General features: G+C 47.2%; 2 protein-coding genes across 2 annotated transcripts; one reads left to right on the plus strand and one right to left on the minus strand.

Annotated features, from left to right (window-relative positions):
- The first annotated feature begins 1,286 nt into the window (after window positions 1-1,286).
- Window positions 1,287-12,317, plus strand: fkbp16 (FKBP prolyl isomerase 16). Its single transcript, XM_061282370.1, has 8 exons — window positions 1,287-1,776; window positions 1,861-2,030; window positions 2,880-2,968; window positions 6,767-6,984; window positions 7,605-7,795; window positions 11,223-11,300; window positions 11,572-11,676; window positions 11,741-12,317. Exons 1-8 carry the CDS (start codon window positions 1,377-1,379, stop codon window positions 11,825-11,827), a joined length of 1,338 nt encoding a protein of 445 aa, XP_061138354.1. The 5' UTR covers window positions 1,287-1,376; the 3' UTR covers window positions 11,828-12,317.
- A 190-nt stretch (window positions 12,318-12,507) lies between these two features.
- LOC133156505 (PHD finger protein 21A-like) lies at window positions 12,508-22,483 on the minus strand. The gene is made up of 18 exons (XM_061282283.1): window positions 22,265-22,483; window positions 21,856-21,890; window positions 19,367-19,418; window positions 19,145-19,234; window positions 18,809-18,841; window positions 18,665-18,730; window positions 18,090-18,242; window positions 17,736-17,972; window positions 17,349-17,675; window positions 17,173-17,283; window positions 17,050-17,101; window positions 16,830-16,909; window positions 16,652-16,712; window positions 15,945-16,171; window positions 15,590-15,745; window positions 15,335-15,410; window positions 15,151-15,254; window positions 12,508-14,868 (listed from the first exon to the last, which is right to left on the minus strand). Exons 1-18 carry the CDS (start codon window positions 22,337-22,339, stop codon window positions 14,275-14,277), a joined length of 2,529 nt encoding a protein of 842 aa, XP_061138267.1. The 5' UTR covers window positions 22,340-22,483; the 3' UTR covers window positions 12,508-14,274.
- Between the last annotated feature and the right edge of the window lie 2,600 nt (window positions 22,484-25,083).

Below are 25,083 nucleotides of genomic sequence, written 5' to 3' on the forward strand. Positions count from 1 at the left end.
ACATCCGGTTGTTCCCAAAGATGATATTTTTTCTGAAATAATTTTACGTTTATGGACTTAAGTAGGAGTCAAAATTTAGGTGCGTATTATACATGGGTACAGGCTTTTTTCCAGCATCAACATGCCATTTTTAGGGTGCGTATTATACATGGGGGCGCATTATACATGGAAAAAACGTTAGTTCGTAAAAAACTACAAAGGGAGTTTATTTCTAAAAATATATTCATAAAGTCTCATAAAAAAATCTCTTAACATGAGAAAACTAGACTCAACTTGCCAAATTATTGTTTTGATTTACTTCAATGCACATCATGCTACACATGTGACTCATAGCGTGTTTATTTATCAAAAGGCTGAGATGGAGTGGCTGTCTGTAACCAGGGCACAACTGCGCTTTATATTAGTTTCAAAATATTTTTAGGTTCTTCTCTGCCTTGTTTTGAACCAATAAAAAGGTGTCTGGAGCACTTTTTCCAAAGTCTGAGAGCACCATGTGCTAAAGAAAAGTGTTTTGAAATGAGCACCATTGGCTCAAAGCCAGGAACATGCTTTCATTGCTAGTATCCATTAGCTAGCTAGCGTCCATGAGATTGCTAGCGTGCGCCGTTAGGACCATAAAGCTTGAAATTCTGTCTTGCGGCGAAGGCGACGTCGTGCGACCTGTCTTGAACAAGCGAGCTCTTGTTGAATGTTTTTCTGCCAACATCATTTCCCGAGCCTACGCAAACATTACCTCACCTTCAAGTCGCAAACATTTTCCTCCAACTTGCCGATGAAATGTGCGTCGGTCAGTTGTAATCGCCTCATTTTCTCCTCAATTTCCAAGCGGCACGTCAAAGGCAAATTAGTTTCTGTTGGCCGCCATCCGATTGGTCACTGGCATTCGTGGAACCCACATTATTGGGCACAACAGTGAAGTCATTAAGAAGCTTACAGACGTTGTGGCAGATTAGGTTTTTCTCTTGTAATCCCGCAGATTAGCGCCCGCGCTAGCTCTCTGCCCGAGAGTGTTTTGTCCCGCTGCACGGTTTCTTTACATCGCTCATTTTTGTTTTGTTTTTTTGCGGTGGAAGATGTAAGTGCACGGGGCCTGAGTAGAGGTCAAAGGTCACACCCACTGCAGGAGGTACGCAAGACTTGGCGGGACGTGGGTCTTTTTTCCGTGGATGAAGGCAGGATTTGGGGACGGTGTGCCATCTGGATTCAATGAGGCACGGCTTCTTTTTTTCCGTTAATATGACATCATGGGAATTTTTTTTAGGCCGCTTGTAGGCGTTCACAGCAAAACCACCGACTGACTGACCGACTTAGACCTGAGAAGATCATCCGATTCTGGAGACTAGAGCAGATGGTGTCCACCGCTCTCTGACGGGGAAATGGAATCACATTGTTGTTGTGAGGACCACAAGGACCCTGCGGAGAGAGAGGTGAGAGACAATACATCTGAGCTCAGATTTGAGGAAGGAAGGGAGGACCAACTGGGTAGACCCAAGAGGGATGGAGATGAGAGCCCTGCAGGAGACATCACATTGGAGAATTTCAAGAGCACCGCTTGTCCAGAAGGAAGAGGAGCAGAGACTCGATGGCAAAGACGTGGGCAATTGAAGAAGACTAACAGTTGGAAGATGGTGCGCTTCCAGGAACCATCTTTAGAGGAGGACGTAGCAGAGAGGGACAGCTCGGCAGAGAGTCTTTTTCCGGAATACGTTGTGGAGGAGTGGACCACTATCTCCTTTGAGCAGCTGTTCCTCAAAGAAGACTGGCAGCACTTAACAGGTAGCGCAACCTCGGCCCGTCCGCTATGCTGCATGCTTTAGATGACCTCCAGGACCGGCACCGCTGTCCTTTTTGCGCACGTAGATGACCGACTGGTGAGGAAGAAGGTTCTGGAGCCCGCCGGCCCCTCGGCCCCTCGGCCCATCTGGGGCCAGCAGGTCACGGTGAAGATGCAAGCCGTCTTGGAAGACCGCACCGTGGTGGAGAAGGACGCCAAGCTTTCGTTTATTATCGGCGAAGGCGACGTGAGCCAGGTAACCGAGCGGGACGTGCGAAAGTCAGCACCCCCTCGTGCACATTTCCAGTATTTGAGAGGAATTCTGGTTTTCATTCATTTCCATGCCATCTATCTGATGATGAAAGACTATTTTGTAGTCAAATTGTTTCTTTTTCTTTACCACCTTCTTTGGTTAAATGATGTGTGCTCATAGAAAACCACGTTGCTTTCGGTTCATTTGATTAAAGAAATAAAAAGTATTTGAATTTGAACACTTTCCGGACACATATTGAAATTGTAGAGTGCACTGAAAAGTTGGTGGTGTCACTCAAAAGAAAAATGCAAAACAAAAAATGTCCAACTATGATCCAAAATGTTGCATTATAGTGAGAAACGCTGCGTTTCTTTATGTAAGCAAAAATGCCGTCATTAGTCAGAACCTTGAGCGCTATTCCAGGAAAAGCAGACTTCCAAGGCCGGGCTTTCACTTCAAGTCTTAGCACTGCCTGATTGTAATGTTTACCCGCAGACAACAATATCTGCATCAATGTCCTCTGGTGACCTCATCAGAGTCACTCAATCATCATGGAGCTGTAGAAGAAGAATAAAACTCTGAATTATATTTGTCTTGTAATGTAATGTAATATATAAAACAAAAATAAATAAAATAAAATGTCTTAAATGTATTTCTTTTTTGGGGAGGCTGGAACAGATCCACAACATTTCCATTCATTTCAATGAGGAGAGATGATTTGAAATACAAACATGGCCACTGTACATATTCAACTCATTGAGTGCGAGTAGAAAACCTTTGCATGCTATGTTGCCGCACTTGCTGTCTGGCAACACACTTATGTACCATGTGTGTATGCATATGTGTGTGCAGGCGCTGGAGGAGTGCGTCCTATCCATGTGCAAGGGCGAAATCGCATTACTGCTGGCCGATTCCCAGTACACGTACGGGCTACTGGGCAGGTAGGATTGTTTATGGTAAACGTGGGCGGGGAGGAGTCTGGACGCTCGTGTTTTTGTTCACCGACAGCGATAGCGGGTTGAGGCCGCGGCCCCGTTCTACCTGTTGCCGTGGGGGGAGGGGGGCTGTTTTTTCTAGGGCAGCGGGGTTAATGAACCATAAACAGGAGCAGATGGCTTCCGCCGAGTCCCATTGAGAGGCGGACTCGGTTTGTAACCTCCCAACGACTCGCGTTACAACCGACGCTTTATAACCTTCACACCATTAAAGGGCCAGTATAAACACGGGCCGAGGTTGATTTAGAATGTCATGTTTGCTTTAGATAACTTTACCAGATTAGGCCCAGACGTTAAAAAGCTCACCCGATTAAGCCAAGACAATCACAACCTGATTTAATGAGAGAAATTTCAGGCTTAACTGCATTTTGTCATTGTGGCTAAACAAGCTTAAAAAAAAAACATCAAACCTGCACATATGCATTAGAGCAAAGTAAACCTAATTAGGTCATTTTCCACTACCACGCACGCCATGCGCAATTTTTGTTCCCGCTGCTGTTAAATGAAAGGCAACATGTTGCTGTTGGAGATGAATAAAAGCAGGAAATTGGGCTTAATGCAGGAGTCAGAGACCCACAAAAACAAAAAAACATGACGCAACACTCCCGATGGTTGCTGTCGACATCACGTCAGGATGTTTTTAAAGCAGAGTGAGCTACTGCTTCTGTGTGTGTGCGTGACAGGTGAGGCGCAAAGATGTGTCGCAGCTCGCTCGGCCTTGCCCGAGTCGAAGTTGTCCTGGCTCAGTTAATGATTGTTTTCATGTGCCTGATTAGAAGTGTGTGCTCGGGAGTTAGGTGCAGGCACACCAGATGGTCCAGATGACTTTTTTTTTATTATTATTACTTTTGATTGACCTTTAGCACCTATGCTCATGATTTGGTCAGAACTATAATCTTCATTATACGGTGTTGATGACGAGGACACCAGTAAATCTGCACGCTGTCAATAAATGAAATGTGAAATGCTGCACAGCAACAGGCAGAAACACGGACTTAGCGTCGAGGTGCTAGCTCAGAGTTGATGCCGTTGTTTGACTCGGAGAACCGCTCCGTGGTACACAATGTGTTGAAGCGCATCGTTTAATTAATGGCCATCAGTCAATTGTGTGGATTCTGAAGCGTGTGCTCGACATTTCGCACGGGGTCTCTGCTCAATAAGTGCACAGTCCACAATAGGTTTTCGCTTTTCATGGTAGCATTCTCTCGAAATCGATGCTTCAAGATCATGACATGGATTGGAACCATTCGCAGTGCTGTTGCCGCTTGGTCTGCCAATTAAGTCAGATTTTAGCCTGAACTGGAACATAAATTTAATTTATTAATTAATTAATAAGGGGCTTAGGGTTAAGCCTTGGGGAACCCCTCAAGTCATAGATTTTAGCCTGAACTATCAGGAACAAAAAAATTAAAACAATAAGGGGCTCGATGTTAAACCTTGGGGAACCCCTCAAGTCATAGATTCTAGCCTGAACTGTGAATAGTTTGATGATCACGCTTCAGGAGACGGTGACTGCAGGTTTGCTTGCTCGTGCAAGACGAAGGCCCGGTATTAGCATTTCTGAACGAAGTGTAAGCGGCGACTGCAGCAGACGAGTGACGTAGCGTTGCCCAGCAACCCGAGAAGCATCACGCGTACTTCCTCATTTGTAAAATAGAAGCAGATGGAGCGGATAGTGATGTTACGCACTGGCATGCTTGGAGGAGGGGGAGGTAACTTCCTTCGTTGGAGACGATGACAATTTATTGCGCGTGGGAGAATTCAGCAAGCGCACACAGGAAATGTGTGAGGTGACCAAGTGCTGCCCGGAGAACCGGCGTCACCGGGGACGTGTGACTCATCTTGCTGAGACGTCACCACTTGGTCGTCACGCGTGCACCTGCACAAATGTTTGACGTCCAACGTAAAGATATGACGCATGTAACGTTATCTTTGAACATTGGCAAAGACTGGACCTTTGTATTGGTCAAAACAAGGCAGTAGAAAAAAAAACAAGCCTTCTGAATTGGGTGAATGTGGAAGGAGAGAAGGGACAAAAAGCATGATGGTCCAGAAACAAAGTATTTTAGTCCAGAATAATATATGTTAATAAAAAAAAGATTTCAGACTTGAGAGACAAGTTGAATTTGTTCTCGACCGCATTCCAACTTTCGTTCCCCACTGAAAGGATTGCAGCTCCATTGAGATGGTCTGACTGTCTGTCTACCTATGTTGCTGCACATTTTGTGCGCAATATCCCTCGGTAAAATACAAATGCTATTCATTAGCCTGTCTACGATGATTCGCATCGTGCGTTAGCATCAAGCAAAAGTCAATCTCAGTTGTTAGTCGGTGAAGGGCAGTGACGTGTGTGTAAATACGGGCAAACGTCGACTTCACTTTTCCGCCGTGCGGTCAATTTGCAAGGCGATACGAATCAGAGGAAGGTGACATTTTCTCGGTGGAAACGATCTGCCCCGCTTGCATGATAGCAATGTCAGCAGCAACATGAAGGGGAAATTAATTTGCTGCATATCCATTTGTGACATTTATTGCCCGCCATACATGAAAAGTTTTGCCGTGGTCAATAAATACGCACACCAAAGCGAGTCAAATGGAAGGTCATCATGAGTGATTTGAATAAGCAGCATGGTGGGAGAAAGTCTGCCTTACAGCTTGAAATTGATATTCAGACAACAAATGTAACAGATTCTTTTTTATATATATATAAATTGGACTCGGCTTCTTTAAGGCAAATTGTCCACCTGGAAAGATCTGTCGGTCGACTCTGCTTGTCCAACAACTTGGTCAGTGTGGCAGCGCGCGAGGAAAAACACCTGTGACGTCTCGAGGGCGGGATTACGGCTAAGCGCCTTCACACCAACGTCGGCGAGCTGCACATCCGCGCCAGAGTCAAAACAGACAGAACCTACGTCAACATGCCAATGAATGAAAAGAAACAAGACGTGCCTTTTTGGAAACCCAAAAGTGTCCAGCTGGGGATTTGATTTCCTCAGTCAACATTCAAAGCCCTATTTTGGTACGCTCGGCGTACGACTTCATTTTCATGCCAGCGCAAAATGAGGCTTACAAGAAGTCATTTTAGACAGGCTAACAGGAGGTCTATTTTGCCGCAGGGTTGCTTTAACACAGGTTTAGCGTTTGAATTTCAAATCCAGCAACTGCAAGCGCTTGATTCCTCTGCACTGATACAGAAAAATGATGAGCTGATTTTGGGGCTTAGGGCAAGGTGTGTTGTTGTCACTTGATGTTCAGTGTTACATTATAGACGCCTTCACCATATTGTGCAACAGGAAGATAAGACGGGAGACAAACATGCGTGATAAGCAGCACAACCTGTGCTGCCTGCATCATGCCTTGGGATTTTTTTTTTTTACGGCTGGCAAGGTGGAGGGAATGAACAGTTGAATTTTATTTTGAACGATGGCAATTTCAAGTTTTACTATGAGGGCTTGATTTTGAGCACAGTCCCAGTTTGAACGGCACACGTCTCAGAGGAATCCGAGTTTTGCTTTTTCCATTGGACTTTCAATTTTTCTCCCACTTTCCAATTGATTGAAAATCGGCCTCGGAGAAGCATCACACTCGAGCAAGCGCAGCATTGAGGAAGTTAACTAACTTAGCGCATCTATTGATCCGGACAAACTCAGGCATCAATGGCTTCGACGGCGGCAGCAGGCTCACCTGGCCTGGCCTGGCTGGCCTGGCTGGACTTTGTGATTGTGAAGTTTGTGTGTTTTCCAGAGAGCCCGACATCCCCGCCTGCGCTGCCATGCTCTACCAGCTGCAGTTGCTGGACGTCAGGGACAAAGCGAATCTGCTAAATTTGCCGCTATCTGACCGCATCCGTCTCGGCAACCACAAGCGGGAAAGAGGCAACTTCTATTTCCAGAGGGACGAGTACGGCAAGGCGGCGCGAGCCTACTGCATGGCGCTGGACGTGCTCACCACCTGCGGCCAGGGTACGACGTCGCAGAGTCAGCGTTTAACACACGTTCCGGAGTTTGACTCGGTAGCCTCAGTTTGAGTCCGAGCCGCCCACTGTTACTCGTCTGCTCTGTTTTGGGAGACAAAATGCTCGAGTCGGATCAAATAGGCCCAGCTTGATTCCTGTCTATTGACTTTCACTAGTTCTTCTCATGAGCCAATCAATGGCCAATTAGCCATCGGGACAATCAAACAGTCCTCCCGAGTGGATGGAAATCACTGCTGTGGCAGCAGGCGACATTCAATCCCGAATTGGTGGCGTTACAAATGTGAATGGAGTCGGCCACCCACCAACGACGACAATATCGAAGCCGAGTGGTGTGTTGAACTGCCGACGTCTTTTTGTATAATCAACAATGGGACCTCCTTAATGACACTCATGGTCGAGCATGGAGGCGAAATGCAAAACGCCTCGTAATTGTCGGATGAAACGCAAGGTATCGAGACGTCGTCATTAGCACACACGAGGAGGTGGCGGCACTCTACACGCATGCGTGTGAGGCAGAAGTTGCGTGTAGCTCTCGGGTACACGTGTATCCAAAAATGTGAATTGTTGAAAAGGATATTTTCATGTTTGAGTCTTCCCCCTCAGCAGATGCCGTCGGCGGCGCCAAGGAGGAAGCGAAGGAGGAAGCGCAGGAAGTGCGCGACTACCGGGTCAAGTGTTTGAACAACCTGGCCACGGCACAGCTCAAACTGGAGAAGTGCAACGAGGCGCTCCATGCCAGCCGCGACGTCCTGGCCCTCGACCCCGACAACGTCAAGGCCCTCTACAGGGCGGGGAAGGTCAGGTGCTCACCCCCTCCCCTAGCCATTTCAGAGCTCCTCCAGCACTTTACAAAACTCACTTTCGTCTCTTTTCATCCTAACTCGTTGCAATTTTCTTACTCGTTTTATTTGAATATCTGAATATTTGAGGCGGCGCACTGGGAAGCACATCCGCCTCACAGTTAGGAGGGTGCGCGTCCGATTCCACCTCCGGCCCTCCCTGTGTGGAGTTTGCATGTTTTCCCCGGGCCCGCGTTGGTTTTCTCCGGGCACTCCGGTTTCCTCCCACATCCCCAAAACATGCTTGGTAGGCTGATTGAGCACTCCAAATTGTCCCTAGGTGTGAGTGCGAATGGTTGTCTCTGTGTGCCCTGCGATTGGCTGGCAACCGATTCAGGGTGTCCCCCGCCTACTGCCCGATGACGCTGGGATAGGCTCCAGCACACCCGCGACCCCTGTGGGTACTAAGCGGTACAGAAAATGGATGGATGGATGAATATTTGAAATGACGATGATGATGATTTCAACGGAGACAATCTTGACTTTTAACATAAATATTTCCAGATCCAGATAGTCGATAGAAGTGAAACGTTGGCCTTATAGATTCCCACTCCAGCTATAAAGGATGTTAAATCCATAAATGCAATGTTATCTTACTCGTGTAAATGTACTTTATTCGCGTGCTTCAATTTTATTACAATAAAGGAAACATTTCCATCACAAATTTAAAAAAAATATATATACTTCTATATAGTTTAATTCCTGAAAGTACGAAGCGAGCAAAGAGATTTTTTTTAGACGCGCGCAAGAAACAATGGCCATGAAAAACAAAAATAGCGCTGATCGAACCATACCCTGGCCTAGTGGAGCATCTCTCCCGGTGTGATGACGCGCCGCCCCAGTGTACAGCAACCCCCAAACGTTTGACGTCCTCACATCCGGAATTTCCAAACGAACAACAATTCCAAAAGAATCCAAATGAGGTCAGCCGGGGCTGATAAACGGAGCATTAAGACGTGTGCATTTATTTTCCCGAACGAATAACACGCCAAATAATTCATACCATAAAGGGAACCAAAATAACCACGTATTTTTCTTGCTGAACACTGTTAACTTGCTGTCAAGCTCTGCCATGTTCAAGTTCACCACGGGTTTTATATGCTTCCCACTACAATGCATGAGAGTCCCTTTAGTGGCATGGAGGGAAATTACATCCACGCAAAACGAATGCAAAAGGAACTAGAATTTTGCAATTTCTGAAGAAATTGCGTGTGAAGGCGAAATGTATGAATAACTTTTTCGGGGAATGCTGCCGAACGATGTTGAAACGTGTTGAATTACTTGAGAAATGTAGAATATTTGGAGAATTTGTGGTGAATTTCAAAATTGAAAGTTTGGAATATTTGGTAAGTGGGAAGTTGTGGAATAGGTAGGCAAAAGATGAACAGTTGAAAGTTGGAATGGGTTGAATCGGTTGAAAAATGTAGAAATGAGAAGGGAAAAAGGAATTGGGTGTGAATTTCAAAATAAAAGATGTGAAGGTTTTGGGAAGTTGTGGAATAGGTTGAAAAATGATGAACAGTTGAAAGTTGGAATGGGTTGAATCGGTTGAAAAATGTAGAAATGAGAAGGGAAAAGGGAATTGGGTGTGAATTTCAAAATAAAAGATGTGAAGTTTTTGGTAAGTGGGAAGTTGTGGAATAGGTAGAAAAATGATGAACAGTTGAAAGTTGGAATGGGTTGAATCGGTTGAAAAATGTAGAAATGAGAAGGGAAAAGGGAATTGGGTGTGAATTTCAAAATAAAAGATGTGAAGTTTTTGGTAAGTGGGAAGTTGTGGAATAGGTAGAAAAATGATGAACAGTTGAAAGTTGGAATGGGTTGAATCGGTTGAAAAATGTGGAAATGAGAAGGGAAAAGGGAATTGAGTGTGAATTTCAAAATAAAAGATGTGAAGTTTTTGGTAAGTGGGAAGTTGTGGAATAGGTAGAAAAATGATGAACAGTTGAAAGTTGGAATGGGTTGAATCGGTTGAAAAATGTAGAAATGAGAAGGGAAAAGGAAATTGGGTGTGAATTTCAAAATAAAAGATGTGAAGTTTTTGGTAAGTGGGAAGTTGTGGAATAGGTAGAAAAATGATGAACAGTTGAAAGTTGGAATGGGTTGAATCGGTTGAAAAATGTAGAAATGAGAAGGGAAAAGGAATTGGGTGTGAATTTCAAAATAAAAGATGTGAAGCTTTTGGTAAGTGGGAAGTTGTGGAATAGGTAGAAAAATGATGAACAGTTGAAAGTTGGAATGGGTTGAATCGGTTGAAAAATGCAGAAATGAGAAGGGAAAAGGAATTGGGTGTGAATTTCAAAATAAAAGATGTGAAGTTTTTGGTAAATGGGAAGTTGTGGAATAGGTAGAAAAATGATGAACAGTTGAAAGTTGGAATGGGTTGAATCGGTTGAAAAATGTAGAAATGAGAAGGGGAAAAGGAATTGGGTGTGAATTTCAAAATAAAAGATGTGAAGCTTTTGGTAAGTGGGAAGTTGTGGAATCGGTAGAAAAATAATGAACAGTTGAAAGTTGGAATGGGTTGAATCGGTTGAAAAATGTAGAAATTAGAGTAGAAAAACGAAATTTTAGAGAATTTTGGTTGAATTTCAAAATAAAAGATGTGAAGTTTTTGGTAAGTGGGACGTTGTGGAATAGGTAGGGAAAAGATGAACAGTTGAAAGTTGGAACGAGTTGAATCGGTTGAAAAATGTAGAAGTTAGAGGTGAAAAACGAAATTTTGTGAAAATTTGTCGGAATTTTTAACGTGAAAACGTGAAATTTTCGAATTTGGGAATTTTGGGAATGTCGAGAATCCTTCCGAATGTGATTAGAATGTGCTGAATGATGTGAATTTCAAATTGGAACGACGTAAATGTGAAATGTCGAATGTGCCATTAAGAATGAATGGGGAAAAATTTGTCGGAATTTGGGGAATTTTGCGGAATCGGAAAATTTTCGGAATGAGAAAAATACAAGCCACCCTTTCCTGAATATTTGGAATACGTGAAAAGTGGAATGGAGTGAATCGGATGAATTTTGTGAAAGAAGAAGCGGGACAAAAAAGTGAGGAGAATAAAATATAATAAAAAAAAAAAAATAATAATAAAGTGAATGGAGTAGAATAACATATGTGTGAAGGCCTTCGCCTTCACACAATAAACTGAGCCAATTCTTGCACTCAACAAAGACCATATATGAAAAAAAAGAACTGAGTTAAGAAAACGAGTAAAACAAAGCATTTTGGAAGAAAAAAAAGAAAATATAAACCAAAAACATTGCTCTTAGAAAAGTCACTAAATAAAAATAAAAAAAAGTGAAAATGCAATAAAATCCTTCTCCTGGCCGCTGGAATGCTTTTAAAATGGATTTTTTTCCTGCAATAAATGTGCTCTGGTCTCAGATCCTGTCCGACCTGGGTGACTACGCGGAGGCCATGGAGCTGCTCAAGAAGGCCCTGAAGCTGGAGCCCGCCACCAAGGTAAGACAAAAACACAACCGAAGTCCGTCACATTTAACGTCATTCATCAGAAAATGAAATGCTCAAGAGTGAAGGAGAGTAGCCAATTTAGATATTTTCAAATCGTTTGAATGTCTGTGCTGTTTACGGTACACTTTAGTACACACTTTATTGTTCTGCTGCCACCAGCTGGCCATTTTAAAGATTACAACACAGAATTGTAGTTGTTTATAAAAAGATGGGGGGGAGTATTTGTATTTTCGTTCTAAAATATGCAATTTGTGTTCCCTAGGCTATCCACGCTGAACTTTCCAAGCTGGTGAGGAGGCAGCCCGCAGCGGTGCTCTGCGACAACGGGGCCCCTTTTCTCCTCCTCCCCTCCAAGCAGACAACATTGGTGAGATAAAGGTGCAACGTCAGCGCATGCAAAATGTTTGACGTGCGTGTTTGTTGTGCTTCAGAACATCTCGTGGAAGTTGATCCTCGCGGCTCTGGCGGTGGCATTGGCCAGCTTAGTGACGTCAGTCATCCTCACTGTGAGAACTTGAGCGCCACCTCATCGGCGGGCGACCCTCATGTTCACTCCAATTTACAGTGCGCCATTGAGTACTACATACTGTGGCCTATCTCCATTTTTATCATGAAGGTCACTAATACAAAGACAAAAGGCTTGCCTGCTGCTCTTCAGATGAATACGAGTCATCAGGGGTCTCAAACCCCAGTCCTCGGGGGCCGCATTCCTCCATGTTTTCCAGGTTTCCCTTATTAAACACACCTGATTCAAATGATCAGTTCATCCTCACGTTCTGTAGAAGCTTGATCATTTTATCAGGAATGCGGCCCCCGAGGACTAGAGTTTGAAACCCCTGGTCTAAATCAAGGTTGAGTTCCATTTTTTGTGGGGTTTTTTTTGCATTCCACACCTGTAGTCAGAAGCAAGTTTGTACATTGGGAGCGATTCTTCTCGAAACATTTGAAACCCTACTCCTAATATGAATGCCCTACCTTTATTTGTAACCCTGCTCCAAAATAACTATTTTAACCCAAATTGAAAACTATTAGGTCAATTAGACAGTTACATAATTGTGTGAATGGTTTATTGGAAGTATTTAATTTGCAATAAAAGTATTTTTTGGTTTAATTATTAAATTATAATTTTATTGTGTGATTTCAAAACTCTAACCCTACTTTGAAAAACTAAGAGGAAAAAAAAAGACCACAAGAGTGATGGTTTTGAGGATTTATTAGCAAACTGATAAAATAAATAAATAGAAATTGATCAAATGCTCCTAGTGGTGGCTGATGCCATCATGTAACCTAGCAACAGTATTTAGTGAAACACTGCATCATCATCATTAAAATCATCATCACAAGAAGAGGAGGCTCAATACAGAGGTAAGAATCCCACCGACATGGCCAACAGAAGACACGTGTGGAACAAGTCCAAAAAAATAAACACATTCATTTCCAAAATTATGAAAAAATACAAACAATTATACAAAGATTCCCAATGTACACTTGTTCTTTATTCAGAGCGCTACAATGCTTCTGAGCATATGGAAGATATAAAAAAAAAAAAAAAGAAAAAAAAAAAGTCAGGTGTGGGAATCACAGGGTCACGGGGTCATGTGAGGACAACACTCGAAGGCCACGGTCATGACTGGACGCTGGCAAACAGACTCTTTGACTTGGGGCAACGGCGCAATTCTATGAACATGAGCCACGTGCCATCTGTGTTCTTTGGATGAATGGACCCTTTTTTTGTGCTCCACCCACTCAAATGAGAGCTCCGCCCATTCCAAAAACACAAAAATCCATATGCAAAATGAATGAACAAACAGGAATGCATCATGAACTTTCTTCCTAAAAAAATTGCATAAGAAGGCATGCTTTGACAGGAGAGGAAGGGGGTCACATATTTTCTTATAATACTGCTCAAGTGAAAAAGTGCATCACCGCCTGGGCTTGGTCATCATGACAACCTGGCAGACTTGGCAACCTTTGACCCCTCAATGAGCGGTTGATCAGGTTAAAAAAAACAAAAAAAAAACATTTAAGGCAGTAGAACACTGAGCGGCCAATGAGGTGAAGGGGGTGGGTCCACGCGTCACAGTGCAAGTCGAGACAAATTGAAGGCACTCGAGGTACCTATTGGGGGGGGCGGAGTCGTGACCATGAGATACGCAAATTGGCTGACACGAGTTGTGACCTCGAGAGAAAAGAAAAAGAAAACGCCAACAAATGAGGCACCATGAATGACGGAGCGGAAAGTAAGCGGCGCCCCCTGCGGGCTCTTCTTGTGCTTCCTCCGAAGTGGGAGGAGACAGGTGGCATCACAGAACCAGAAGAACCCAAGTTGTGCTTTTTTTTTTTCTTTTTTGTCGCCTGTCAGGCGGAAGCTTTAGCTCCGCCCCCGGCGCATTTGATGCGTTTGGCAGTTGAAGATGGCAGCGGGCGGAAAAAACACGAAGCACTTATTCCCAACACCAGGAAGACGTGAACACGTTGTCCTCAGAAAACAAAAGCACATCACACGGACACACCAATGACGACTCACAACAACAATGCCGCTCTGGCTCCGCCTGTTCTGCACCTGCCTTTGTGGGCGCGGCTACAGCAGGTGGGGTGGGGGGGGCACTTCAAACAAAGAAGTGAATGCGTGGGCGAGTCAGGTGGGCCGTTCTCTTGCATTTCCTTGTTTGAAGGGCAATGGGTCGGTCGGAGGGTCTGCCGGCTGCTATTGGACCCTCTCTGCGACCCCCCCCCCCACCCCCATCCCCCTCACAAACCGCCGGGACAGGCACACTCTGGTGTGATGGACTCGGTCTTCTTTCGAGCGTTCTTGTGACAACGTCTATGGCTAAGTGGGCGCGAGCGCGCGCGACCAAGCCGCTATCTACCATCGACACAGGCTGACAATACGACGCAAACAAACGACATTTACACACATTGGCAACTTTTTTTTTCTGTATCGTATTCCAGGTGAAGGCGACGCTCACTCGGCTGGCAAACAATGCTGGGAGGGTTCTGAGGTTTTGTCGTTGCTGTCGCTGATGTCCTGTTTGTCCCACGTTTCCTGGGGGCCGGCGCCGGCCGTCTTGTCCTCTGCGTCGTCGGCGGGGGAAAGACGCGTCAACGCGGCCGTACCGTTGGCGGCGGGCGGCGCCGCTTCCGTGGAGGCCGCCTCTTCCACCCGCGGCGATGCAACAGTCTCATCCTCCGCCCGGACGTTGTTTTCTGAATTAGCTCCTCCCCTATCATCCGGGGCCTGCGCGAGGCCACCCTGACGGTCGGCATCCGCGGCAGCGGTCTCACTCCTCTCCGGCCCCTGCTCTCCGGCTTCTTCGCTCTCACCCGCGTCGCCGGCCTCCGCCTCGGACGCAGCCGGCTCGACTTGAGGCGAGGCCGGCTCGGGTTCGGGCGGCGCCGCCGTGACGTCTTCGACTCGGGCGTCCCTGCCGTTGGAGTCGGACGCCGCCTGGTTGAAGTTGAAGGCCTGGATGAGGCGGACCAGATGTTTGACCTTGTCCAGGGACAGCTGCATCTCCTTCTGGCGAGCTAGGATGCCATTCTTGGTCTCCATACACTTCTGCCAGCGGAAAGACATAAGTGGAAAAGTCAACAACAAGCTAGCACGCGACCTGCTCCGTCAAGTTCACTTCATAGGTGGCGAATGATTTTTGGACACAATGTCTTCAATGTGCTGTTCCCCCCCCCCCCCCCACTCAATTTTGGCTGGCATTACAAATGGAGTGCATGATATATTTAAATATATATTAAAAAAAAATGAATAAAATAAATCGCTATCACTATAATCAAGAAACGGTTTTCCAAAATGGCACCATCCTTGAACGAACACATAAGCGTTTACCGTGATGGAGTTGCTGAGCTGCTTGACTCGTTGTTCCAGCTGCTCACGCTCCAGCCGCAGCTCTGCGCTCCACTTGATGAGCTTCTGCTTCTCTTCTTCTTTCGCTGCACGAACAAGCCGGAGCACGGCGTCGGTGAGCCGACTGTCTCCTAAGGCGAGCGGCCGCGCGGACCGACGCGCTCACCTTCTTTGTAGGCGATGTAGGAGTGGACGATGGCCAACGTTCCGGGCCAGGGAATGGCTTCTTCTTTCTTGAGGATCTGCCGGGAGAAAGCGGCCGGCGTGAGTCAGAACGGGAAAAGACGCGGCAGGGATCGGGGGGAAGGCGAGCGTCGCCAACGGGCACGATGGAGGGGGCGGATGCGTGACACAAGGAACGGGACGAGTGTGCGGTGTGGATGCTTACAAAGGGTTGAACAGTCCTAAAGCGGGCCGTTACCTGATCTTGGCATTTGGGACAGATCCACATGCCTTTAGGAATGCTTTTCAGGGGCGGTTCCAGGCAGTCCAGGTGATAGACACGAGAACACGTGTCGCACATGAGCAACTGGCCACTGCGTCTGCACACAGTGCAGAAGTCCTCATGGATGTCTCCCTGCGAGCAAGAATCGGACCAATCAGTCGCCCCCGGAGCTTTAGTCGGGGGGGCGGCGCGGGGGGGCCGCTCGTGCGCTAATTTGGCCGAGAGGCTGTTCACTTTGTAAGACTGATGACATGTGGGTGGATGATTGACAGACTACTGACGGAGCCGACCGACGGCGGCGGCTTTTTCCGCCCCCCCCTCGGTTACTTACATCCCCAGAGCTGGGGCTGGGCAGGGGGAGGGGGCGGGCGGGGCTGGAGGGGGAGGTCGGGGTGAGACAGCCCAGCTCCGGGATGCCGCCGTATTTGGGTGGGCGACCTGGGTGAAATGAGACAGACGACAAAGACGGAAAACAAAACAAAAAAAAAAAAACAAAAAAAAAGAAAAGAAAAAGAAAGATGGAGAGGGGGAAGAACAACAAGAGTCTGCATGACATACCTTGGAAAGGGAGTCGTCGTTGGCTAGCGTGAGGTGGGGGAGGAGGGGCGGGAGGAGGAAGGGGAGGAGTCAGAAGCACAGACAGTGTTAGTGCACACGGCGCCGCCATGCTCGTGACGCTCCTTTGGCGCACACAATCCAGAGGAGGGACTCGCCGAGCCTGCCGTTCGGACAGTTACGCCGTCTTAACGTTTTGCTTTCGCGGGACGGACGAGTCGCTTTTTTTTGCCGTCGACGGAGGTGACTCGACCCGGCCGCTCGGTCGGACGCGTGGAAACCGGGTTAGTGGTGCGAGTGAGTCAGACGTGACGGCAGCGAGGACATGAAGCGTGTTAATAGCAGCATGTGGAGACACACGACGGGTGTGGGACTAGTGCCTCGGCCTCGGCATTCTACGAGCGGGTTTCGCCACCGCTGCCGCTCGGCAGTCACGCGCTCGGTCGCCGGGTGGACTGCTGATCGCGGCCAGCTTATACCGACCTCTCTTCCGGGTCCCCAGGTGCAGAGGGCTGTTCAGGTAACTCACAGCGCTCTTTTTCCTCTGGAACACAAAACAGCAAGCACGTCACTCCGGGTCCGCTTGACCGTAGACGGTCAACTTGAGGAAGCAAAGGCAACCTTGGACCGCCAGCACATCTTCACCTTCACACGGATTTACCTCTGGCTCAAACACGGCGCCGCTGTAGACTGGGTTGGCCGTCGTTCTCCTCTTCCTCTCCTGCCTTTTGCTCTGAATCTCTGCAAAGAGCCGCAATAGTAAAAACCCTTCCTTCCTCCAATATTTGGGTTAAGGCCAAAATCCATCCTTTCTTTCTTTCTTTCTTTCTTTCCTTCCTTCGAACTGTAATACGAGCCATGTGAGCGGGGTGAAGGCTCACCTTCCAGGTGGTCGTGCGTCACCAGACCCAAGGACACCATGAAGGCCAGTTTCTGAAAGAAAGACGCACATGCAATCAGACAAGCGGCGCGACGCCATTGCGACGCCGTCACCCGTGGCCTACCTCCGGACTCTCCTCCTTCTTGGGCCAGGGAGGCGGAGACAAGGGCGGAGTCGACGAAGAGGGGAGCGTGACCGTCATCTTGTGCTCGGCTGCACCGCCCGCTTTAACAGTCTGCCGAGGGAAGACGCACGGGTGACTCGCCGCGGCGCCGCACCATCGGCGCCGCTTTTACCTACCTTGGGTTCGACGGTCACGCCACCCATCTGGGGCGGCTGAGTGGGGACGGAGGCAGGGTCGGGCGCCCGGGCGGGGCTGGCCAGGCAGGCGGCCGTGGTGGGCGCGGCGATAACGATGCCGGTCAAAGGGGCGGAGCCCGTCTTGACGCAGGGCTGTCCGTTGACGATGCGCAGCTGGTGAATGGGTGCGGCGGACGACAGTGAAGGCGACAGCTTGGTGGCCAACATGACGGGCCTTTGCAGCAGCTGGGGCGCCGCCATCATGGGCGGGGGAGGGGCGGGCGCGATGGGGACGTTACCGGGCAAGGCGGGCTTTGGTCTGACCTGCTGAGCGATCACAGCGCATCAGAAAAGCGCAACAATGATGACAGCCAAACGCTTTCTTACCAGCATGGCGTTCTTGGATACCAGCCTCACCGGCTCCAAATTGTGAGCGCTCAGTTTCCCCGCCACCTGCAGGTTGATGGGGGCATTGTGCGAGTCGGCTTTGGAGATGGCAGTGGTTACCATGGTGACGGTGGCCGGGCGTTGGGGCAGGATGGAACCGGGCAAAGAGGGTGTGCCCGCAGCTTTCAGCACCAGAGGTAGCGTCTTGGTCGTGAGGACCGGCGTAACCGTCAGCGTCTGGCGAGTCCCATCAAAAGAACAACACTTGAAATGCAAGTTCAAACATGAAAATATCTGCATCCGATGCTCGTCTCCGGCTATTTTGGGGAACATCTTTTGTGATCCATTTCCTACCTGCTGAAGTCCTCCAGATATCTGCTGAGTCTGCACCAGGTTGGTGGGCTTGACATCGCCCCCTACAGGAGGCGCGTGGACCTGCAGCTGCACTTTGGCTTCTGGTTCTTGCTTGACCAGTAGCTCTTTTCTCAACTGCTCCACCACCTTTTTCTGTTAGAGTACAATGTTCATTTTTATGTGAGGTGAAATGTTCTTCCCCGTATGGGAAAAGGACGAGCTAAAAATGTTTGTCCTTTGTAAACAACTTCTTTGTGACCTTTTCAGGCAATTTCCATGTTCGCGTCTCAGTGCCGGTTTCCATGGAAACCAGGGCGACGACGACAAGTTCAAAGAGCTCAAAGTGTTTTCAAGTACGCCGTCGTGGTGTCGGTCAATTGCTGCGTACTCGCCCCATTCCAAGAGAAATATCTTCCAGATATGAATAACGCGCCGGTCAATCCCAACATGAGTTTGAGCCTTTCTGGCGCTTTGTTTTGTTCCGCAGAGGAGCAAGCCTCAAACACGCATGAGATGAGACACTCGATGAAATTTTGTGTCGAGTCCAAACCTCGGCCGGCAGCACGTGTCTCTACCTGCTTCTCACTCAGAGCAGTGATCTTTGCCTGAAGCTCGTGAAGTTGCTTCTTCAGATCAGCATTCTGGGAGACGAAGAAAAAATTGGTCAAGTGACAAGTCATGTGACTTATTCCTGTGACTGGCATCGCAGGCGTGTTTACCTGAGGGTCCTGTTTCATCTGGGCCACCAATTTCTGAGGGCGGCAACACACACACACACACCACAAACACACAGCACTGGTTAATAAAAAGAGAATAGAATGAGAATCCATTTCAAGCCAGTCTCAACTGAATCTGATGGCGATGCAAATGGCCCCCAGGCCACACGTTTGAGACTTGTGCGTTTATATTCATTCTCGGTCAAAACATGTTTATTGCAAGGCGTAGGTGCGATTAGCAAGCCTCGCGTGTTTGTTTTGCACATTGGCATTTAATTTGCTGACCGAAATTTGAAACGTTCCTCAGGCAGCAAAAGTGAGCGAAGAAAAAAGTGGCACCTGATGGATCTGGATCTCCACCTTCAAAGCCTCCTGCAACGTCTGTAATTCCATCATTGACGCAGTCAGTCTTTCAGCTGATGGATCAGCCTGAAGACACAAAGCAGAAATGAAAAGTTTTCAGGGCGTTGCCGAAGCAACGCGTGACCTGTGTAGACATGATGTTTCCCCGACTCATAAAGCTCGTAAAGGTCAGACGATGTTTGGGAGCCGCGACGGTACCTGAACGCCGTCTCCGGTGGGAAAAGCATCCAACTGAAGCATGAACGTGCTGCTGAGAGAGAGAGAGAGAGAGAAAAGCGTTGCAACTTACTCAGGTTTGCTAAAAGCACATTACCGTATTTTTTGGACTAAAAGTCGCTCGGAATGTAGGTCGCATTAGCCATAAAATGCACAATAACGTGAAAAAAAACATATAAGTCGCTCCGGAGTATAAGTCGCATTTTGGGGCAAATTTAGTCGACAAAATCCAACACCATGAACAGACATGAACGAGCAACAGGCTAAACGATAAGTATACTAACGTGACAAACAGAAACGAAGAGCTGAGAACGGGCCTGACGTAACATTCAGAGTTATTCAAATAACTATTACATAAATAACACGTTTATAAAACCATCTGTGTCACTCCAATTCATTAAATCCATCGATCGTCCTTTATGTCAACAATGGGTGCGCGCCGCTGACGGCGCTTGCACTTCAAAATATTCCACAAGCCGATATAACGATATATAAATTCTATATCAAATGACTATTACATAAGCAATAATATTATCAAACCATCTGTGTCACTCCAAACCATTAAATCCATCGATCAAATTCCTCGCCCTTTGTCAACAACGCCGCGCGTGCGCCCTGACGTCAGCATCGTTGTTATTCCACAGATCTAGTCTATAACTATATTGTAGCGTTAAAGTACAAGGAAAGACGTGGGTTTGGTAAATGGCTTTTTATTTCACAAAACGAACTTCCAGGCGTGTGGCGGCATGGATTTCCATCCCCGGAGGTGGCACTTCCGGCCACGGAGGTGGAAGAGAGCTCCATAGAATAGGACCGGGCGTGCGTAAAAGCCATGTCCGAGCCCCATCCACCGTCCCCGGACAGCCACCCGGCCGAGCACCGGCCCCCAACTTCAATCCGGACTTCAAAGAGAGGTCCGTAAAGTAGGACCGGGCGTGCGTAAAAGCCATAATAGTTTTTCAAATTGTCTGTGTCACTCCAAATCCTTAAATCCTTCAAACTCTGTCCTCCGTGTCACTTAAAAACAAAGCCACTAATGATGCCGGTAGTACGTGGGGCCCTTCGTCATCCCATGATCGAATTTTTGTCCATTATGTAAACTGCCGCGCTGCTGACGTCACTTGAAATTCTTTTAACTTTTCCACAAACTTTTGACAAAGTCAAGCTAACCGCAACAATGGTGAAGAAGGCCAACTTCATAATAAACCTTCATTACAAAGTTATATGTGGACAATGATGCCTCGGTGTGCTTTTATTTAGCAAATTATCATTTTTCAAAATGTTTCTAGGGGGGAAAATACGCACAATATAAATTTAAATACAAAATGCTGCTTGTCTACATAAAATATATATATATATATATATTCATATCCTCAGTTACTCAATAGAATTTTCAGTAGGATATCCAAATGCCAAGGTAGTAGCAGATAGTTGCAGCCCAAGTATTGCCGCATATGCACAAGTCACTCCTCCTTTGACTAAGAAAGATTGAAGTAGTTGAAACTCTGAGCAAACTTCTTAGGGAATTCGTGCCGGTCCGTTCATCTGTGTGCATGAAATGTATTATGATGAAAAGTCATTTATTGAGCAACTTATTTGAATGGTTTCACTTTATGCCAGGGGTCCCCAAACCTTTTCCTGTGAGGGCCACATAAGTTTTCCCTTCTCTGATGGGGGGCCAGTGTCAGTTTGTAACAGAAAAAGTGTGACGATCGTAGGGGAGCTTAAAAAATGTATTGTTTTCCAGAAAGCCACACATAACCAAATAACGATTATTTAATAACCCTTTCCAGGTTCTTTACAGAAAAAAAGTCAGGAAACAAATAACACTATTAATGAAATAATTAATAACTAAATAACCCTCTCTGAGTTCTTCACAGAAGAAAACAGGAAATAAACAATAACTAAATAACTCTCTCTGGGTTCTTCATAGAAAAAAAAGCCATCGAACATTAACTTCCTGTCTCTTTAGCGCAAAACTGCATCTGAAAGCTCAGCGCGCGAATTATAAGAATGCTGTCATCAGAGCCCACGCTCTAAATTCGGGACTGATACAAATAGAGCGCGAGTGCGCCATGTACATGCACGCACTTGTGAGTGTGCACCGAGCTTTCTGACACGGCTTCCGGTAGTAAATGCGCAGGCGAGCGCTTCCCCATCTACTGGGGAAATGCAGTCATTGCAGGCAAAATGACCCAAAAAAAAAGTTTAATACAATTTGTTCAGGGTTGGCGGGCCGGATTAAACGGTCCCGTGGGCCGTATCCAGCCCGCGGGCCGTAGTTTGGTGACTACTGCTTTATGCGGTGCACGCATGACTTTGTGTTGACGGTGGTCTTTCGAAAACATTTTTATCTTGTAATTCACTTGTGTGGCAAGTTATCTTTTAATTAAGTCAACATGTTTAATGTACTGTAAATATTCATCAACTCAGGTTACGGGATGAATCGTATGGAATAAATGGGGACTCACCACCTGGCTGTGGGACTGGACTCCGCCCCTCTGCCCTGCACAACAAACACACCACAGCTATCGATCATCAACGTCACCATCAATACACCAGCAAAACACCAATGTCAGACATTAGCTCGCTCAATCAATGACAATAAGTGTCAACCGGTTGACCCAGTCAAATGAACCAATAAAGGTGTATTGATGACTGATATGATCTGGTCGTCTGAAAAGTAATGTAAAAAAAAAAAAACGAAATGTAATATATATATATATAAAAAAAATAAAAACACTTAAATTACTTGCAAGAAAATTCAATCCATAAATCAGATTGGTCAGTGCATTATCGCTACGCGTGGCATTTATTAGAGAAGGCATGTTGCAGTAGTTGTATTGATTAAAAAACAGGTCTAAAATGTAGAATGTGTACCGATGGAGCAGTGGCGTAGCCAGGAATTTTTCCAGTAGGGGCTCGCGCCCACAGGAAAAAAAAAAAATCGAACATCACCCACGCCGTTCGCTGATCGGCATGAAAATGAAGAATCGAAAAAGCTCGATTTTTTTTCAACCGGGGCGCAGGGAGTCCTAACCGGGGCGCCGCCCCGGCTTGGCTCCGCCACTGCGATTGAGTCCTCCAACATCATCACAGTGCGCTCCCCCCTTCCCACCCACCCCCTCCCCACGCACACTTCTTTGTATCAGTACCATATATTGGCAGTAAAGTATTTCCGTTGCTTTCTATTTCTATCTAACTTGCAACTAAACTTGCCCGATGAATGCTTTTCCAAGTTGAAAAGTTACACACGTCACTCCTTAAGGGCACACAGGTGAGCGCATGTAGGGGGCGGTCGAGCGCCCGCCGCCGGGTTAATTGGAGTAATTGGAGCCGGGATGGGACGTCAGGTCTAGGGACGTCGCTGGCGAGGAGCCGCCGCGGGCCGCGAACACGGACGACGGTTAAGATGGAGGTTTCACTTTGTGTTCCAAGCACTCAAGTCAAGTGCTGTAATAAATGTTTTATATGAGTCTTGTTCATGGCCAGCCGGGTGCTCCAGCTCTCCTTCCGAACAGTTCGGGCCGCCGCAACCGCGAGGTCCGTCGTCGGTTCCGGCGGTCGTTCTAAGCCTAACCCGGTCCAAGACATCGAAAGTGACGGTAGCGCCGAATGTCGGAGAACAAGTGGACGTTAACGTTAGCTCGCTAGCTAGTTGACGCTAACGCCACGTTAGCCCGGCAAGCTAACGCGGCTAAGTTCTCTCAAAGATGAAGAAGAGGCGACTGGAGGCCGGCGGAGCGCGCTTTGACACCCGGCCGACAACACGACGGCCAAAGGGTGGCGTACGGATGCCTGCGAGGTGGATTAAAGGCCACCACCCACGCTGGCCACAGAGCTGCGAGCGAGGGATAAGGAGGCTACGAGCCGCCTCTGGCTGCCCAACTTGTGTCGGCCTCTTCCTCGTCGTCGTCCTCCTCCTCCACCGCCTCCTCCTCCTCCGCAGGAACTCCGACAAGAACCCGCAAAGAGCGCAACGAGGCCCCCAAAAGAGCCCGGAGGCCGCACGCAAGAATGCACACGGAGATGGGGACGGGGTCGGGACGGGACGGGACGCAACGAGCACCAACTCGAGGCGAGGAAGCGAGCGAGTGAGGACGACATTAAAGTTAGCAAATGGATGAGCTCGATGTGCACTTACTCAGCAGCAGTCCTCCTCCAGATTAATTCAATAGATATCTCCAACAACCCGATCCACGATGGAACAAAAGCCCATAAAGAGTCCCACTCGCTTCTTCCCAAGCACCGCGACTTAGTTACTAAATTTTGGGCTTACTTTAGTCAAATTCGTGAGAAAAGACACAAACTGAAGCTACAAAACAAGAACTCTTGTTCAATCTCATTCAGCTCGGCCTGCGCACACCTCATATCACTCCGCCGCGGAGCTTCATGAAGGCCTAGCAAAACTACTTGTCTGTCTCCATAAAGCCGCTTCAGCCGCCATCGGGTCGTCGATATCAGTGACGCTGGTTCCGAAAGTTAGTCTGACGGCGTCAACCGACCCCGCCGGCCCGCGAAAAGGTGTCCTCCCGAAGCGGACTAGTTTTTGTGTCGGTGCGGCGAATTTATTTCACTTTGCCTAAGGAACGGCGGTGCTGCGTCTCCCATTGCCTAGGGAAAAGACCCGGATGTAAACTCAGTGAAACTACCGAAAGTCAACGTGAGCGCGCGAGCGTTTTCACGTACGCGCCCGCATCACACACGCACAGGACACGTCTTCTCTCACTCGCTCCAATTATTACAGTTTGTGCGCAGATCATTTACATACCGTATTACGTATTTGTACGGTAGTGGTGGATGACCGCCTTCGAAGTGGAAGAACGCCCGTTTTCTCGTGCACTTCGTGTTTCTCACGATTAATTCGTGGAGCCACTCACGGCAGTCATGACACGACGAGTGGACAGTGTAGCACTATTTTTACTCACTTTGTTGTTCTGCACCTCTTCCAGCAGGGGCCGCTACAGCCATCTTCCATAGCGCTTCTCCTCCCTCGTTTAAGAGGGTCGGTCGCCTGGGTGAACTGGGGCCAGTGGCGCCTCCGGAAATTTTTCACAGGGGTGGCCGGGCAAAATGGGGACATTTAAAATCTTGGGATGGCACACCAAAACTAAAAGCCATCATTTCTGGATATTGAAATTTTGTTGTAGTAAATCGGCCGGTAAGAAAACTATATCAGAAACTGCCCAGTTAATGCCTCGTGATATATTTGCAGCTAGGAAACGTGTGTGCACTAGAACGCCCCTTTAAACAATAGGAGGTTCGAGTTGTCAGGAAAAAAAGAACCCATGAGTCTGAGGCATTAATCTGGTCTTTGTCAAGCTTTCACATTAGCTTTAATTTGTTTTATTAACATTCATTAACGTTCTTTTTAGTTCTTTTAAGTTTTGGTTGACAAAAACTGGTCTTTTTGTTCAGTTTTAGTATAAACAAAACCGTTATTTTAGTCCAGTGATAGTCAAAGAAAACATATTTTATTTCAGTTTTAGTCAAAGTTTTTTTTGTCTCTTTAAATACTGCAATTCTTCAGAATCCTGTCAATATAGAATAACTCCCTAAGACTTACCTCCATTTCATTATGGAATGCCTTGAGGATGTCTATTGAGATTCGCGGTGCGTGATTTTGTGGCCGTATTCCTCCCCATCTTTTCTTCCCACAACATAATTCCGTTTTCTTCTCCACGTCTATGAAATCAAAG

The sequence above is a fragment of the Syngnathus typhle genome, linkage group LG7, assembly GCF_033458585.1.
Source record: "Syngnathus typhle isolate RoL2023-S1 ecotype Sweden linkage group LG7, RoL_Styp_1.0, whole genome shotgun sequence".
NCBI classification, from domain to species: domain Eukaryota; kingdom Metazoa; phylum Chordata; class Actinopteri; order Syngnathiformes; family Syngnathidae; genus Syngnathus; species Syngnathus typhle.